This window comes from Cyprinus carpio, chromosome A10, assembly GCF_018340385.1.
Source record: "Cyprinus carpio isolate SPL01 chromosome A10, ASM1834038v1, whole genome shotgun sequence".
NCBI lineage: Eukaryota > Metazoa > Chordata > Actinopteri > Cypriniformes > Cyprinidae > Cyprinus > Cyprinus carpio.
The window spans coordinates 11255771-11272771 of NC_056581.1; the positions used below are offsets into that span (position 1 = coordinate 11255771).

Below are 17001 nucleotides of genomic sequence, written 5' to 3' on the forward strand. Positions count from 1 at the left end.
TGCCAGGGAATTATCATCTTTATTATGACAAACAAACAAAAGCAACAGCATTTATTAAACTTTCAAAGAGACCGTGTTAAGATAACAATCTGTGGGTGAGTAAGCAAACAATATAAGCCTACCTGTGAGCTGCGTTTTCTTTTTTATTCTACGTATTTATTTGTAATTTTTCCGGATATGTTTACTGTGAATTCGATCAGCAGGGGGCGACACAAAACGGTACAGAGAAGCGTTTATAAAACAGATTAAAAAATAAAAAGAAACTGATTTGCGCTCAAGACAGCCGAATAGTGGTAAGGTTTAAGGTAAATAATAAATTTGTTGAAGAGCTTTTCAACATTCGCGTTACCTCAAGTCAAGCATAGCCTATCACATTACCTTCAGAGGTGTGCTTTAATAATAATAATAATAGGCTTATAATAATAAAACTTTATTGTCAACCACAATGGTTGAAAATTATCTTTGACCACACCATTGACACCATACATACATAACATTAAAACCACACACATTTCAAAAAGACGTATCAGATCATTCCACCTTAGTGTTTTGATTCAGATATCCAATTACTGAAGGTATAAATGAATTCATACAGATTTCCCAATACACCCTAAAAAATAAACAACGTCCAATAAAATCCAACAAAACAAATTGATAATTTAAAGGATGAGTAGCATCTTTTAGAATGCAGGTATTTTTAATTAAGTCAAATACGTTTATGAATTTGATTCTGAGAGATATGATTTTATTGGATAAATTTCATATAGCCTACATAAAAGCACGTTTGGAAAATTTATATAGCCTATATATAAAATTACTACAGAGTTTGCTTTGTTTATTTGACATTAATAATAATACATCGGAATGCATGTATGTATGGCGTAAGAGCTGAATATCAGGGAGGTCAGAATAAAATAAAACCACTCACGCTCATTAAACACTGAATTACAGGGAGTGGAGAGACCAAATAAAGGCTGTATGCAGTGCCGCTATCAGTGATGTTTAATTGTCATACATATACGTAATAGATTGCTTATTAAAGTATGCATAGGAAGTTTTGTGCTGTCATCGCGAGGACATTTAATTAAATGATGTATATGGAACGTGCGTGAGAAAGCTTATGAGAGTGACAGCTAGCGTGACCACGCCTTTAGGCACCGGGGATGTAGTGAACCTCCTTAGTGAACCTCCTACCTACACAGCACTGCTGGATATCGTTCGGAACTCCCCAGAAGTTTATCAACAACATTTTTAGCTCTTACTAGTTGTTCACACGCAGCCAGTTTGCACGCGAGCTCGTGGAGTACACGCCTCACTTTAAAGCTGGAGATTTATCATTTGGTTCCTCTGGTGTTTCAGATGTTACAGTCTCTGTGTTGGAAAATATCGCGGTCTGGCAGCCACACAAGCAAGATTCAGGTAAACGTGCGCTTGTCAGCTGTTTTTGCCTTAATACTGTTTTTACCTTGTAAGGCTGTAGCTTCACTTAACAGTTTCCCTGCACTGCAGTGAGTTGGAAGTTTTGCTGCATGCTGTGACAGGGATGGGTTCTGTTTCAACAGGCGCTCGTTTCATTAGGTTGTTGTCATGTCTGGAGTTTAGAGTTTTTATCTCTGGAGCCACTGTGAATGTTTTCTCATTTCCTGCTTCCTTAATCTGCTAATGCTTCTAAAGCTATTTAGGAAAGAATGCAGTGTATTCATTTATATCCAGATCAGAGAGTGATAAGTTACTTTTTCCTTTTTTTTTCTTTTTAAATATTTTAAAATACATAATTGAAGCATTGTCTTGGTTTAAGATATGTTTTCCCAAAAACAAACACTGAAATGTTCCACTTCATAAGGTAGCATGTTCAAAGCTGATTTTTAAAAAGTATTATTTCATATATAGCTGTAATTTGATAATGCTGGTTTGGCACATAATTTACATTATCTAGGATAAAAAATAAAAAATAAATTAAAAAAAAAACTTGCCTAACCATTCTCTTAGTCATTGAGAAAAAAGAAAAAAAAATCTTTAAGATACTTGAAACCCTGTAAAACGGTTTGTAACAGTAAAACTGCAAACCTGTGAACCCAAACCAGGTGACAACTCTTTGTTACGACATGCCTCAAAGAGATGTGGAACAGACAAATGATTACATGTATTATTCATGTTTACTCAGTTTGGATGAGACTAGTTCTTCTCTAATTTGGTAATGGCATAACCCTTGAAAAGTTATGATTTACAGATCCCGCCTCAGATAATCATGCATCGATGTTGTCATGACATGCCTTTCTTAGAACCGCCGGACACGTAAATGCTTTATTGTGTCATTTTGAAATCTGATTTGTACTGAGAGAAATCATTTAGCAGAGTTTTTTTAGATTAGTTTTTTTTTTTTTTTTTTAAATACCATTACTAAAGATTCTAAAGAATCATACTGTTCTTCTTGGAACAAGTAGGAAAATGCTTGTCTGATGTGTGTGTGTGTGTGTGTGTAAACCCATGTAGAGGTGTTTTTTTATGGAAATGCCTCAATCAAGAAAATGACTCAGGAACAGGTTTCCAAAATAGGATTGTAACAACAAACTTCTGCTCTGGCTGTAATGTATCATAGCTTCATCTAGACACCCAGATATGCCCATGCAAGACATAGGAACTTATTGCTGTTCTTTTTTTATATATATATATATTTAGCATTAATTGTAGCTTTATCGCACACAATTATGCAAGCCAATTTAATCTGACAGGACAGCCAGAAATCTGATTATAGATTGTCATCTTACAGTATGCAAAATAATTAATAAATAAAAACATATAAATGAAAAAATAACATTTTTTATTTATGAAAAATGTCTCTCTGGTAAAAGACATTTGTTTGTTTAAGCTCTTTGTAAACTATTTATAAGAAATTTAAATACAGTTTATTCATAAAAGTCACTAGCACAGTGCAATGAGAAGGAATTTGTCTCTTATTATTGTACAAAGTTCTTTTCTGTTTTTTTTTTTTTTTTTTTTTTTTTTCTTATATACTGTAGATGTGTGGAATTCTGCCAATGGTCATTCCATCAAAAAAAAAAGACATATTCCTATTATTTCATGGGTTTCTGAACTGTTTTTTTTTTTTTTTTTTTAGAAAAGCAGACTTCAAATTGATACCATTTGTGTGCTGCCACCTAATTTGAGTTAAGTGTAATTTGATTTAGGAACAAAAGAGTATTTGACTGTGCTCTTTGCTCTGAGAAGCAACCAGTACTCATATCCTCTGATAGTCATCTGACAATGCTATGTCACATGTCCAGTGTTGAGCACATACTGTATGGAATGTAGTTGATATAGAGAAACAATATGTCATTTCATATATTTAGGGAAGTATAGATGATGCTCGAAGCAGACGTCTTGAAATCCCAGCTCAAAGATTCAATTAGGATCATGTGATATCTTAATGGTCAGAAGAATTCACAGGGAAGACATAGTTCTTTGTGAGCCAAGCTCATACTGTGGTTTTTGAATTTGTTGATACTCCTGTGTGTCTGGTGCAGGTGCTCCTCTGATGTTCTTCATGATGTGATGGAGTGACTTATCAAGCATTAGCCTTCAAGTTACCCACAGTGATGCTCTTGACGCTTTCAGTGAACCAGTCAGAGGCGATCTGAGACTCATCTGTTAGCATCACTTACTCCGAAGCCATTCATCATGATTGACCTGAGTTATCTGACAGAAGAAGAGCAAGAGATGATCCTGGCAGTGCTGAAGAGAGATGCAGAGCTTAAGAAGCTGGAAGAACAGAGGATCAAGTGAGTATAAGGGAAAGGTTTTTTGATGAATGTATATTCAGATGTAACTAGTTATTAAAGCGATAGTCCACTTATTACTCAAACTAATGGGCCATTTACACAGAACACATTTTTGCATTCCATTTTTCCACTTCTCCAGTGTTTGTGTATGTAAACAGAGGAATGTATTTTACCATTGTTCTCACATCTCACGTCTTTTGCAGCATTTTGCACATGCCATTCTAAAAATGTGTCCCTAAATTTAAAATAAACTCAACTTTTAATAAATGTGTCTGAAGACCTGTTTTTTTTTTTTTTCCTGTTTTTGAATATTTTGTAGCATCTTGTGCATGATATATCGTTCTAAAAATACAGTACAATACAAGTTAAAATAAGTTAATCTCTTAAGACTAAGCATTGTGTCTTTTTCCCCCCATTCCACTGCCCTGTATCTCATATTTTTAAATGCAAAAATACATCCTGTGTGATCCTGGCCCTTATGTTATTCCAAAATAACATAAGTCCAAATAACACTGGAAACCATTTACTGTCAATGTATGGGCAGTAAAACCATTTTATATATATATATATATATATATATATATATATATTATATATATATATATATATAATATATATATATTTATATATATATATATATATATATATATATATATATATATATATATATATATATATATATATATATATAAATAAATTTATAAAATCAAAAACCATTCATTCCATCAAACTGTTCAATATTGTGCCATTAAATAATCTGTAAATTGTTAAAAACTAGCTAAATTAGGCAGATGCAAACATAAACAGGTGGTATGGGATGCTGTCGTCCTTTACATGAACAAATGTATGAAAGAAAATGATAAAAGAAGATTTGACCCAGGCTATATTAAATATGGGTTACAGGTTGTGTTATTTGCCATTTGATGTCATACGTAATATCTGGGTCCTGAAAAAAAAAAAAAATAGTTCAGTTCTCACAGTTAAACTCTGGAGTAACAGTTTACAGTTCAGACAATGACTGGGATTTGTCTTATGTGGATGTCACTAAGCTCAGTCTGGTCTTTAATGCTGGGACTTCAGAATGTTTATGTGTGTGTGTGTGTTCATTTATTTATAAATTTGATGTCCTTTCAGGCAGCTTCGTAAGACAGAGCGAGACAGAATCAGGTTGAAGTACTTGACAGGGGAGTGGTTTTATGAGACAAAGAATCACAGACACAGAGACAGGATCCATGGCTCCGACATCATCAGAGCGTCCATGAGACAGAAGAAACCCGTGACGTTATGTGAGTGTTGCCAGCAGACAGAATCAGATAGAGGAGAACGGACTCTGTTCTTATCTCTCATTATTTCCATTGCATGTACCCCATCCATGACTAGCACCTGAATTCAGTGTTTGCATCAACCTTTTTTTTTGGGTACATATCACATTTTTACCTTTAATGAAAAAGCACCCATAAATCAAAGCATTTATCAATTATATATCTCACGTAGTTTCAGTAGAGGTTTTAAGATTTCAAGTGTACTTGTGACTGTAAATACATGTTTGAACATAACAAAGGATCATCTTATTGCAGTGGAGCTCTCTCAGAGATGGTCTGAGAAACCCAGTTGTGTTTATGGTGAGAAGAAAGATGTGTACATCCCTCCAGAGCTTTTAGGAATCATTGAGGATCCGTCCACACAATCACACAATGAGAGGTGAGCTTTTGGTGTTAAGTACATTTATGAAACAAACATTCCAGTACAACATTTCATCTGACTGAAACGTGATGCACCACAGGCTGAAATATTGTTGATTTTCTTGTTTTTCTCATACCTGTGTTGTGAAATCTTGTAGAATGTAGTTTGATCGCATGGTTTTATGTAATTAATTATGCTGGTAATTATGATACCTGGTACAACAATTTTAAATATTGCATAGTTAGGTTGTGTTCATGCACATATCTTTCATGCCGTAGGCGAGATAAGACACAACCAAAGAAAAACAAAACACTTTGTAATTTCCTGTGTTACACAGGAAAATCTGGAGGGGTATGTGTATGTTTTTTGTATTTATTTATTCCTTTTCAAACAGAAAATTTATGTTACATTTTCCATATAAAATAATTAGAAATGCATATAAAACAAATCAATAATAGTGATAAAAAGTTGAGTTCCTAAACTCTGATAGCATTTCTGTTAACAGTACCAAGCACATGCCATTGTTATACTTGATTAATGGAATTTACGGCGGCTCTGCCTTTTCAACACACCAGATGCATCCTGGCTGGACTGATCATGTTGTAATCAACAGCCTTAACTCTGCGGACACTAGCTTTTAAGGCTTTCATATAACAGCTCATGTAGAACAATATGAAAAGGAAAGTAATCTGTCTACCAGTTTATGTATACTCATCTGTGAATTTGGCAGAGATTCAGGACTGAACCTGTATTCTAGGTCTAACGTTATCTGTAGGGCAAACTTTTCCCATGTATCTAATGTTTTCCCAGACATTGGTGAGGGGAATCTGGAGCCAGTAAGCTGCTCTAGGGGTCAGATTTCACGTGCTGCTGTTTTGCCCTCTGTCTGACACCATGTAAAAGTGACGTGACATACAGCCAAGTATGGTGACCCATACTCAGAATTCGTGCTCTGCATTTGACCCACCCAAAGTGCACACACACAGCAGTGAACACACACACACACACCGTGAAAACACACCCGGAGCATGGGTAATGACATTATACTGTCACATCGCAGCATGGAAACTTAGTGCTTGCTGAATCTTGTGACTTCCCGAGGAGCTTCAGGACCAGCACTGTGAAGATGTATTGATGATTGAATATACTGATTGCATTATGCTGAACTGTTCACATCGCTCAATGCTCAATGCAAAGCTCTCAGTGGCCTATTATCATGTTAGTGAATCTTGCATTTAATTCATCAGAATTTTTTATATGAATCTATATGACCACATTACCTCCATACAGGGTGGATGATGAGTTGCCGGAAGCCCAACAGGAAAGACAGAGACCTCAAATCAAGGTACACTACAAAAAATTAATTTGCTTAGATCATTTTGCCGAATTTTTAGTTTTATTCATGATGTATTTTTATGATTCCATTAAATTTATAATGTAGGCAAGGCAGAATCCATTCAATAGTGTGCGATCACAAAGAGATGAAGCCAGACATATCAATGGAGTGAAGGAGGCTGACCAGACACCTGCTGAGGGTGAGAAATAACTTCTCAATTTATCCTCAAATTGATTTTGTACACTCCATAGAGTATGTTAATCTATAAAAATGTAAAAATTAAAAAGTTAAAATTAAAAAATCTTGGTGACAAAGTTTCATGCATTACGGGACTTGGCATTTTAATGACATGTTAAAAAAGTTCTAAATTTTTTATTTAATTCACTGATACAATGTATTCAACCTACTTGAACTACTAAAATCTGTTTTGCAAATTTTGCTAATTATATGGTGATTCATACTATTTAAAAACACTTTATATATACTGTATATATATATATATATATATATATATATATATATATATATATATATATAGTAAATACTATAGTATTTCACAGTGATAGTGTTGTTTATCTAATTAAAAATCACCTTATGTGTAATTTACAACTAATCAATTTATTGTGGTTATTATAGGTATTTATATTATGAATTAACTTTTAATTTTAGTTAAGTTTAAGTAATTTCTATGTGCTTATATTAGTTAAATATATCTATATAGTTTTATTTAATTTTAATTTCATTTTTAGTAATTTTAATACTTAAACTTATTTCAATTAATTGCCAAGTCAACATTTTTAATTTTCCCTTTTTAAGTTTTTTACAGTAAGTTGAAGTTTTCATCTAATGATTATATTTAATTTTATTTCAGCTTTATTTTAATTACTGAAAATGACTTTTCAGTAGTTTTAGTTTAAGTTAATAATAACAACAATGATTTACAGTTTTTAATGTAGTGTTTTCTATTAGAACTAGCTTTTGACTGACGATCTCTGTGATGTAACATAAATGATTGCCATAGATTTAACATTTGTGTGATGATTTTGATGCTGTTCAGTCCAGTAATAGATGAAGTAACAGATGGGTTGTGTTTTTAAATGAGTTGATCTTCTAAAGAGCAAAGGGTCAAAACATATTTCTTGCAAGAACAGTAAGTTTGTTTGACTGATCCCCATTGAGAACAGCATGTTAACCTCTTCTGGGCTATGGTGTTGGCTTGACATGATCTGTGCTCTCCGTCTAATAACTCAATGCTGTCTGCATGCATATCTGTTAAACCTGCATTTGCTTACTGTAGCTTGCATAATACAACAATATATTTGCATTATTTGTTGGCAAAAACACTTGTTGGTCTCTGGTTTTTGATTATGAAAGTATCAAAAGCTTCTTGGAGGTCACATGGGAACAAAATATAAACATTCAGTAATCAATTGCACAAGTACAACAATAGAGTAGCTTTCAGGATTTAACTCTAATCTGCTTGTATAGAATTAGTATAGAATAACCAAACTGTAGTTTAATAGTTGGCATTGATATGTAATGTGTAACAAAAAGTGCCGTTCCTTGAAATGCTCTGGCCAAAATATTTCAGCAGGAAGTTAAACTTGATGTAGTGGTCTGAGTAACAGGGCTTTATGGAGCTGCCAAACTTTAAGAAGATTACAAAGAGAAATATGTCGTTCTAAGTAGTTAAGCCACCATGCATGACCAGTCCGTACCTCATACATAGATGGTACATTTTTGATGGCCTTTTATTTTGTAGTAAGACAAGTCTTAATGAGTGCAAAGGTAAATATAAAAGTTGTGAAAATTTGGAATAGACCAAAAATACAATACTGTAAAAGTGAAAATGTGACTACTGACTGCAACTATTCAGCTGAACTATAGGCCAGTTCTTGATTTGGTATCAATATATCTATTATCCCTGACTAAAATATGCACCATCATATTCTTAGGTAGCTTGCAAGCTTTTCCCCAGTGTATTCCATCTCATTGCTATACCATTCAAATTTAATCAATGAACAGATACTGTACTGCTGTTACAATAACAGACCTGTTCATTTAAATGCAAAATGAATTCATCATAAATCATGAATTCACATTTTTTTTGTGCATGTATGTGTCTTTGCTCTTTCTTTTACTGCCTGCTTCATTACCCAACTATTTGGTTATTTTTCAGAACCTTTCCTTCCAGCTGAGAACTACACACTCCATCACACTACTCTAAACACAGACAACACTGACACCCATATAGTCACACAATGCAAACCTGTGCCAAAAAAAAGACTGCTGCTGTTTTCCTGCAAGGACTCTTCCCTGGACACTGCCAGCAGTAACAATGGAGTTAAACAGGTCGTAACCCCTGCTCCCAGAGGCATCCTGAAGCACAACATCTCCAGCTATAGCTCTACTGTCTCCCTGCATCTCCACATTCCTATCAATGACGACAGCAGCAGCAGTCAGTCGTCAGCTACGGTCAGCCCCGTCAGTCCTGAAACTCCCATCAGCCCTCCTCTTTCCCCCTGCTCAGTGCACTCTGCGTCAGAGTCGTTAGATAGAAAACAGGTTCGCTTCTCCTCTGTTGTTTGGCCCATAGAGAGAGTGCAAGGAGAGCACAGTGTGCTGGAAGAAGACTGGAGTCCTCTGGCGGACCAAGATAGAAGCCATATCACAGACAATGGTAACATAGTTGTAGCCATAAGAAGTGCTTAAAAAGATAGTTTACCCAGGAAATGAAAATTATTTTACACACTATCATGTTGTTACAAGCATGTATTATTCTACTTCCTTTGGCCTGATAAATCCAAAATAAGATATTTTGAACTGTTTTTGTTCATTTAATGAACAACATTGGACCCCATTGACATTCATTGTATAGAAAAAAACTAAACAAAAAAACAGACATTCTTCAAAATATCTTCTATGTTACACAGAAGAAAAAGTAACACAGGTTTGGAATGACATGTGGGTTGAGTAAATTATGACTGATTTTGTGTTTGAATTTTCAATTTTGGGTGAACTATCCCATTAAAGCAGGGAGTTAGCACAGGTGCCTGGTCTAAAAAGTTACACACAACAGCCTGGAGTCGTCTAAAAATCACGAGTGTCCCCATGTGATGAGCACTGAGCCCGTAGAAAGGTTCAGGGATGGACAGGTAGATGGGTTGTCCAACCAGACAGTGAGAAATGCTTGATCCAAGCATTTCCAAAACCCTTTGGTAAGACACCCTGAAACATAACGGTATAATCAAACCCAAGAAATGTGTTTAAGTGAAATAATCAGCCAAAAAATCAATCAACCTGTAATTCAACAGTTCACATGCTAACACATCTGTGTACCCTCATACTAACTGCATGTGCGTGCATATCTCATACATACAGCACATGACTTCTGGTGAATGCTCATGTGTATGTTGATTAATCCACAAATGGTGATTAGTAAATAAGCACTGCAAGAAATGACTATTATCTGGGTGTTTACTTCAAGTTTAATGTGTAATATCATCATCTGATGACAAACATTATTCTCTATCACTTACATGCAAAAATTAAGACTTTCAAACTTGTGATTGTTTTCACTGTAGGTTATCATGAGGTTTATGGTGAGCGTCAGTCCTCACAGGTGTCCAACTTCCACTACTCTACTGAAGTAACAGGTAAGGCCATTGGCTTATGTGCAGAGGGCCAGACTGATAAGCTTACAGTGGAAGAGGGTCATTCGTTTTCTAAGGTACTTGAATGGTTTGGGAGAGGTTCTCGAGATGGAAAGCTGAAGGAGTCACCAGTTAAGAGAGAGGTGAATGAAGAGGAACCAAAAGATCATGAAAACCGAGAAGCCAAGTCAGAAGATTCAGTGCCTCCAGTTGTACAGCCAAAGACCAAGCCACCACCAAAGCAACGTAGGGGAATTTTTGCATTGTTTTCGAGAGCAGAGAAAAAAGACAAGTGTTCTGAAGTTCAAGCATCTGACAAAGAAGAGATAAGTCAAGATAAAACAGAAAGTTCAGAATATAATACATCTTGCACTTTGAGACCTGAAGATGATAATATACTTCCACAGACCTCTGTTTCTACAAACAGCAAAACTGCAGAAATATTGCAGGAAAAAACAGACAAACCAATATGTGAAGATCCTCCACAAAGAGAGACGTTTGACCAAGGTGAAATATCACCAGGAGTACTGGCCAACCTGAAGTCATTCTGGGAAAGGGGGAACAGAGGGCCTAAAATATTAAGCATCAAAAAGAAAGCCGAGGTAGAAGAAAGTGAGACCTCTCAGCTTAATGAGAATTATCACAATGCTGTGGACAGAAGGTTGTCAGATTCAAGCATCAGCCCATCAGAACCCAAACCCAATGATCCAAATCCAGTTGATGTAGAATCTACAACATGTGAGATTTCTCGAGTCTCACCTAGAAGAGCATCCAATGGTGTTGATATATCAGCCGTATCCTCACATGAAGATGAGAAGCCTTCTAGTTTGGAGAACAATAGGGTCTCAGAAGTTTCAAGCAGCGAACTACAAACTCTCATGGTGAAAAAGAATGCCAGTTCATTGCTAAAACACAAAGATAAATCTCTGGGTAATGAGCTACAGGAAGAGTCACTCTCCAGGGACATATCTGACTTGAAAAAGGAAATCTCCACCTACAAAATGACCCCAATTCAACAGGAGGATAAAGTCTTGATTAATGATCTCAAGTCATTTTGGGAGATAGAAAAAAGTGGCCTTATAATTGAAGGCTCACCAACGTGTACAGCCAACGTTAAAGATCCATCCCCAGAGTCATCTCCAAAACATTCTTTAGTAGAACATTCTGAACCTCAGTTTGACATCAGATCAAACAACCCAAGTTCCCCAGAGAGAATGATTTTCAAAGAGGCTGCTTTGACACAAAAAGAGAAGATGGAACAGACCGAGGAAAAACAGAGAAGTCCAAGTACAGTGCCATTACAAGACCTTCAAGATATCAGAGGTAGGGTACCTTACATCACCCAGAATATTTCTAATTTCAAACAGTCCATTTCAGACAAGCATTCAAAGCCAAGTCCACCACCATCTCCCCTCAGAAGTCTCCCTGCAAAAGGTCAACGTGATAAGCCACAGTCCACTGACATTTACCACCCAAAAGACCAAGATCAAACCAGAACACCCAGCCCATTACTGCAGTCTAAAGTACCTTGTAGAGATTCATATCCAAACAAAGAATCCAGGAAGGATGGTTCTCCCTTAAGAACCTTTGTGATAGATATTAATCCTGCTGACAAGAGTCCATGCATTGTAAGGGTTAAACCAGAGCAAACCAGGCCATGTACCTCTCCTGAACTCCACAGGAAGACTTCAGATGGAGGCAGTGATGTAAGACCCATCATGCCCAAAGAACGAAAGTTGTCAGCAGACTCTTTGACCCGGTTTTATATTCCCTTGAGTTTACACTATTACCTGGGTGTACCTGAGCAGGCAGTCTTTGATGAAAGGGAACAGGTTAAGGTGCAGGCAGGTGAAACTTTTGAACAGGTGAACCAAGGCAGAGTGAGCAATGAGAGCTCCCCTTCTCGACACTCCCAGCCTGAATCAGAGGAGATCACCTTTGACTCCTCGGGGAGCTCCACACCTGAAGCCTGGTCAATCTCACACGCCAGTTCATACTGTGAGCTCACCTCTCCATTTTGGTTCAGTCTAGTTTCAATAGAAAAGGCCTTGATTGGTTCTGTGATTTTTGTGGAAGCAGGGTTTATGTCCTTAAAACAAGTGCTCAGTGTGACTAAGAAACGCCCTACTTGATGCTTCGCTCAAGCAAGGTGCTAAAGTTGGTAAACATGATAAAATTACCTACTTGTTCTTCAGACGTATGACTATTTAAGCCCTGCCTCTACGTGTTTCTATAATGATCTATTTAGGTAATTAGAACTTTTTTCTTTGAAATCATGAAACTTTTTTTTTTTATTATTCCTGGTAAGTTTTAGTTTATAACATGGAGCTTGAAAGATTGTTTATAGTTAGAGTCAAATGAACACAAGTACCTCTGACACTGATAAATCAGCTTACAATCATTAAAGTCTTTATTATATTGTTTTAATTGATTATGTCATTTTTAATTTATTATGTAATAAATAATTTCATAAGTATTTTTTTGTATATCTTAATATTTTAAATGTATAACCAATATTAAATAATTTTAATTAGATCTTTCTATATTCATGTAATTAATTTAATTAATGATTTTTTTTATTTTTTTGATGATGCTCTTATGTTATTTTTAAATTACATTGTACGTAGTAATTACAGATAAATTTAAAATCCTCTGAAATCAGAATCTAATAGGTGGAAATGCCCCCTAAAATCAGTGTTTCAAATCAGATATTCAGTACTAATAGTTGTACAGTATATAATGCACCAGTAGACCTCTGCTTTTATATGGTTTGCTGATTCCTTCTTGATATGGGCTGTGACAGGTGACAGTGAGGATGACAGCTCTGTCAAAGCTGCCCTTGAGCGAGCCAATGCCAGACCCATCTCTATTTCCAAAAGTCTAGAGGACCTGGCATCCACAACTTTACGTAAGTTTCCTTCATCTTTCTTGCCCTATGTTTTGTTGACTTTAAGACCTTATTTAAGATAAAGTTGAAAATGTTTTGGTGTTTGAGGATAATGGCTTTTACAGACCTGTTGCAGTTCTGAAGGAGTGACATTCTTTTTCGCCCTCTGCTGGACATTTGTTTAGAATTCCCAATGTGTCTAGTGGAATCAAAAAATAGTATATCCAGGTTTCTCAAGCATTTTTATGCTGTACCTCATTTTACTATGTTTTATAATATAATAAATTATTTTTTTGTTTAAATTTTTATTTAACAATACATTGTCATCTGAACCAGAGAGAGATGGAAGACTGATCCGAGGAGTGACGTTGGGCTGAGTATGGAAAATGGTAAATATTTGTCTTTTTTTAATATATATGAATAATAATAAATCAGTAATAAAGTAACTACATTTCAAATAGTCTTTTAATGATTTTTAAATGATTTTGATCAGCCTCTGCTAAAGCTTATTAACTAATGTTCATAGAGTATTATACATTTGCATTATTACATCAAGAGCAGAAGGTAAGCCCCTGGCATTAAATTAGACATAAAACCTCCTTTTCATAATCAACCCTTGCCCTTTCATGTATATTTTACTTCTTGATATGGCTAAAGGAATGCATTAACTGGCCCATGAAAATTTGATTGGATTAATGGCAGCGATTAAAGTGTTTGCATTCCGTACCACCCAAAACATGCATCTAATGGTGAGGTAGATGGAGTAACTAAATAAATTCTTCATATAAAATATAAAATATGCTCTTCAATGAACAACTCTAGACACAAACTCTTCAAAATTAGTTATTTCTGCCAAAAAAAACCCCCCTCAGTATTCATTTAATCTCTATCTGGATCCATAATGTACATCCACTGAATGACTGTTTCCTTTGTCTCAGTGTCTGCAGTCACTTCCAACACCAAAACGTCCTTCTCTGACCCAGAACAGGTGAAGATGATGAGCATGTCTGTGCCTGCATTCATGCAACAAGAGGTAAAATACAAACCAAAACCCAGGAGCCTCTTTAATGCTAATGTTGAATAACAACCTTCACCCTGGATTAGTTGTAAAAAGTATTATTTTTATGTTTTAACCTATCACCAACATTCGCTGCCTATATTAACCTGCATGAATGCTAACAACCTCATGTTGTTTGTGCATGTGACTAATAGATGGCTTGCAGAAACACTGACTGTGCCTCAGTGAGCAGTTTCTACTATGACAGACTGAGAACATGCAACACTTCTTCTAATTTTAGCTCTTGCTCTGAAGTGGCCTCCATGTCCTCTGTATGTGACCCCTGCTTTTAACACAACCCAATGATTCTGAATACAACAATTTTTGCTCTAATATAATGCAAATTAACATATTAATCTATTTGTTTTTGCACACTGTGATAATATGCTATTATAAAATGATTTCTGTGTCTTTATGGGGTATGTATAGGTCACTGGTAGTGTAATGAGCATCTACAGTGGTGAGTTTGGTAATGTGGAGGTCAAAGGCACAATCCAGTTCGCCATTCACTACGTGCAAAAACTGGGAGAGTTCCACATCTTTGTTGTGCAGTGCAAGGACCTCGCTGTGGCGGATGTTAAAAGGAACCGATCTGATCCGTAAGTGGACTAATATTTCTCATCAGGAGAATATAGATTCTCTAAAGATGGATAAACAATAATAAATGTGCTTTGTCTGATTGAACTTCAGGTATGTTAAATGTTACTTGTTACCTGACAAAGCAAAATATGGAAAGAAAAAAACATGTGTGAGGAAGAAGACTCTGGATCCAGCTTACAATGAAATTCTACGGGTATGAGAATTCTAAACTTCTTGAGATATGTTTTAAAATGAATTTGATGATCAAAGTTGTCATTTCTATGCAGTTTAAGATTCCAGTGGAGACGCTGAAAACCCAGAAGCTGAACATATCTGTGTGGCACAATGATACGTTTGGGCGTAACATGTTTCTTGGAGAGACTGAGCTCGATTTGGCTGAATGGGATTTCAGTAATACTCAGATGAATGAATATTTACTCAAAGGAAGGGTAAGATATTAATAGTCATGTATATTTTGGTCAAAATAACCTGTTAGAATAGTTTTGAACTGGTGGCTTGCAGACCAATTTGTATGTAGGTTCATATTGTTGAAAATATGAACAGCAGAATAAAAAATGTTTTTTTTTGAGAAAACTGTGAACAATACATCTAAAATCCTGTTTGTATGAGGTCATGTTTGTTGGAATTTCTCTAAAGTTCACCTTTCTTTATCAACCTATAGGTACAGGTTCCTACCAGCCCAAAACATTCTGTAGGCAGCGTGGAAATGAGTGCAGAGATTAAAGTCGCACTGCGTTTCGTCCCACATACTTCTCAGAGTAAGCTGCTGACATTTTATTATGTTTTTAGAAGCATCTTCCTTTCTGATAACATGTTGATTGTGTAGGTCACAAGAACAAGGGGAATGGTGAGGTGCAAATATGGGTGAAAGAATGCAAGAATCTGCCTATTACCAGAGGTGTTGCCATTGACCCCTTTGTGAAATGGTATTTATAGCTGTTTTTTTGGATACATTTGTATGTGTTGGATCATTAGATGTGGGATGCCCATCCTGTGTGAATTCTGCCTTTTCAGCGCAGTCCTCCCAGATACAAGTCGCAAAAACCGTCAGAAGACCAGGGTGTTGAAGAGGGCATCTAACCCTGTGTTTAACCACACCATGGTGTATGATGGTTTCAGGCAAGAGGACCTCAAAGAGGCCTGTGTGGAGCTTACTGTGTGGGATCATGACAGACTCAACAACCACTTCATTGGGGGTATTAGGCTGGGTCCTGGAACAGGTCATTGAAAGAGGAATTACAACCATACTTAAAAAAAAATAATAATAAAAAATTACAATTTTCACGACTTATTGTCAATATTATCTTATTGCAGGTAAAAGTTATGGCACGGAGGTGAACTGGATGGACTCTAATGTTGCTGAAGCAGCTCTGTGGGAGAGAATGATGCAATTTGCGAACGAATGGGTGGAAGATATTTTACCTTTGAGAATGATGGTCATGGCAAGAATGTCTAGATAGTTGGAAACTGAGACATGGTGACACTTTTGAACAAATACATGAAAAATGATTGTGAACATGAAGAATGCATTATATAGGAAGACAGTATGTAATGTTTAATATATAGGAACTAACTTGATGGTTTCTTGATGGTTTCTTGAATTTTTGTTGAGGGAACATAGAGAATGAAAATCTAATATGCCTGTTACTGTAAAGTAAGTGGATTAAATATCGTGAAATAAAAATGCCTGTTTAAAAATCTGCAAAGATCTTTTGATAATTGCCTTGAAAGAGCATCCTAAGACACACAACTTTAAATAGTCCAACTGCCATCACTTTTATATGTAAAATTCTGAGCATCTAGTAATAAACACAAAGTAAAAGTTGTGTGAAATGAACTATAGTCTGTGACAGATAACCAACTCAACGTGACCATAGACAGTAAAAGAAATGGACACAGCGACCCCATTGGAACTCAATTGAGACAAGTGAAGCCCGTTTTTAGCGATTTTTAGAACTTCCGTTTCTGACGCGCAGACTCAAACTAAGCTTGATGACGTCAGCAAC

At 35.8% G+C, this 17001-nt stretch overlaps 1 protein-coding gene across 7 annotated transcripts; it reads left to right on the forward strand.

Moving 5' to 3' along the window:
• Positions 1 to 984: 984 nt before the first annotated feature.
• On the forward strand, positions 985 to 16701 carry LOC109097881 (synaptotagmin-like protein 2). Of its 7 annotated transcripts, none has more exons than XM_042765203.1 (19): positions 985 to 1419; positions 3616 to 3779; positions 4914 to 5065; positions 5357 to 5480; positions 6753 to 6807; positions 6904 to 6997; positions 8978 to 9478; positions 10383 to 12449; positions 13255 to 13359; positions 13677 to 13727; positions 14277 to 14371; positions 14551 to 14667; positions 14825 to 14994; positions 15086 to 15188; positions 15262 to 15423; positions 15657 to 15753; positions 15822 to 15921; positions 16010 to 16215; positions 16310 to 16701. In XM_042765203.1, the coding sequence occupies exons 2-19, from the start codon at positions 3679 to 3681 to the stop codon at positions 16453 to 16455; spliced, it is 4446 nt and encodes a 1481-aa protein (XP_042621137.1). In that variant the 5' UTR covers positions 985 to 1419; positions 3616 to 3678; the 3' UTR covers positions 16456 to 16701. The 7 variants fall into 7 exon arrangements, with proteins under 7 accessions (XP_042621137.1, XP_042621136.1, XP_042621138.1 ...); XM_042765202.1 differs by having other exon boundaries at positions 988 to 1419; positions 3525 to 3779; XM_042765206.1 differs by having other exon boundaries at positions 1140 to 1419; positions 3525 to 3779; positions 10383 to 11774.
• The last annotated feature ends 300 nt before the right edge of the window (positions 16702 to 17001 follow it).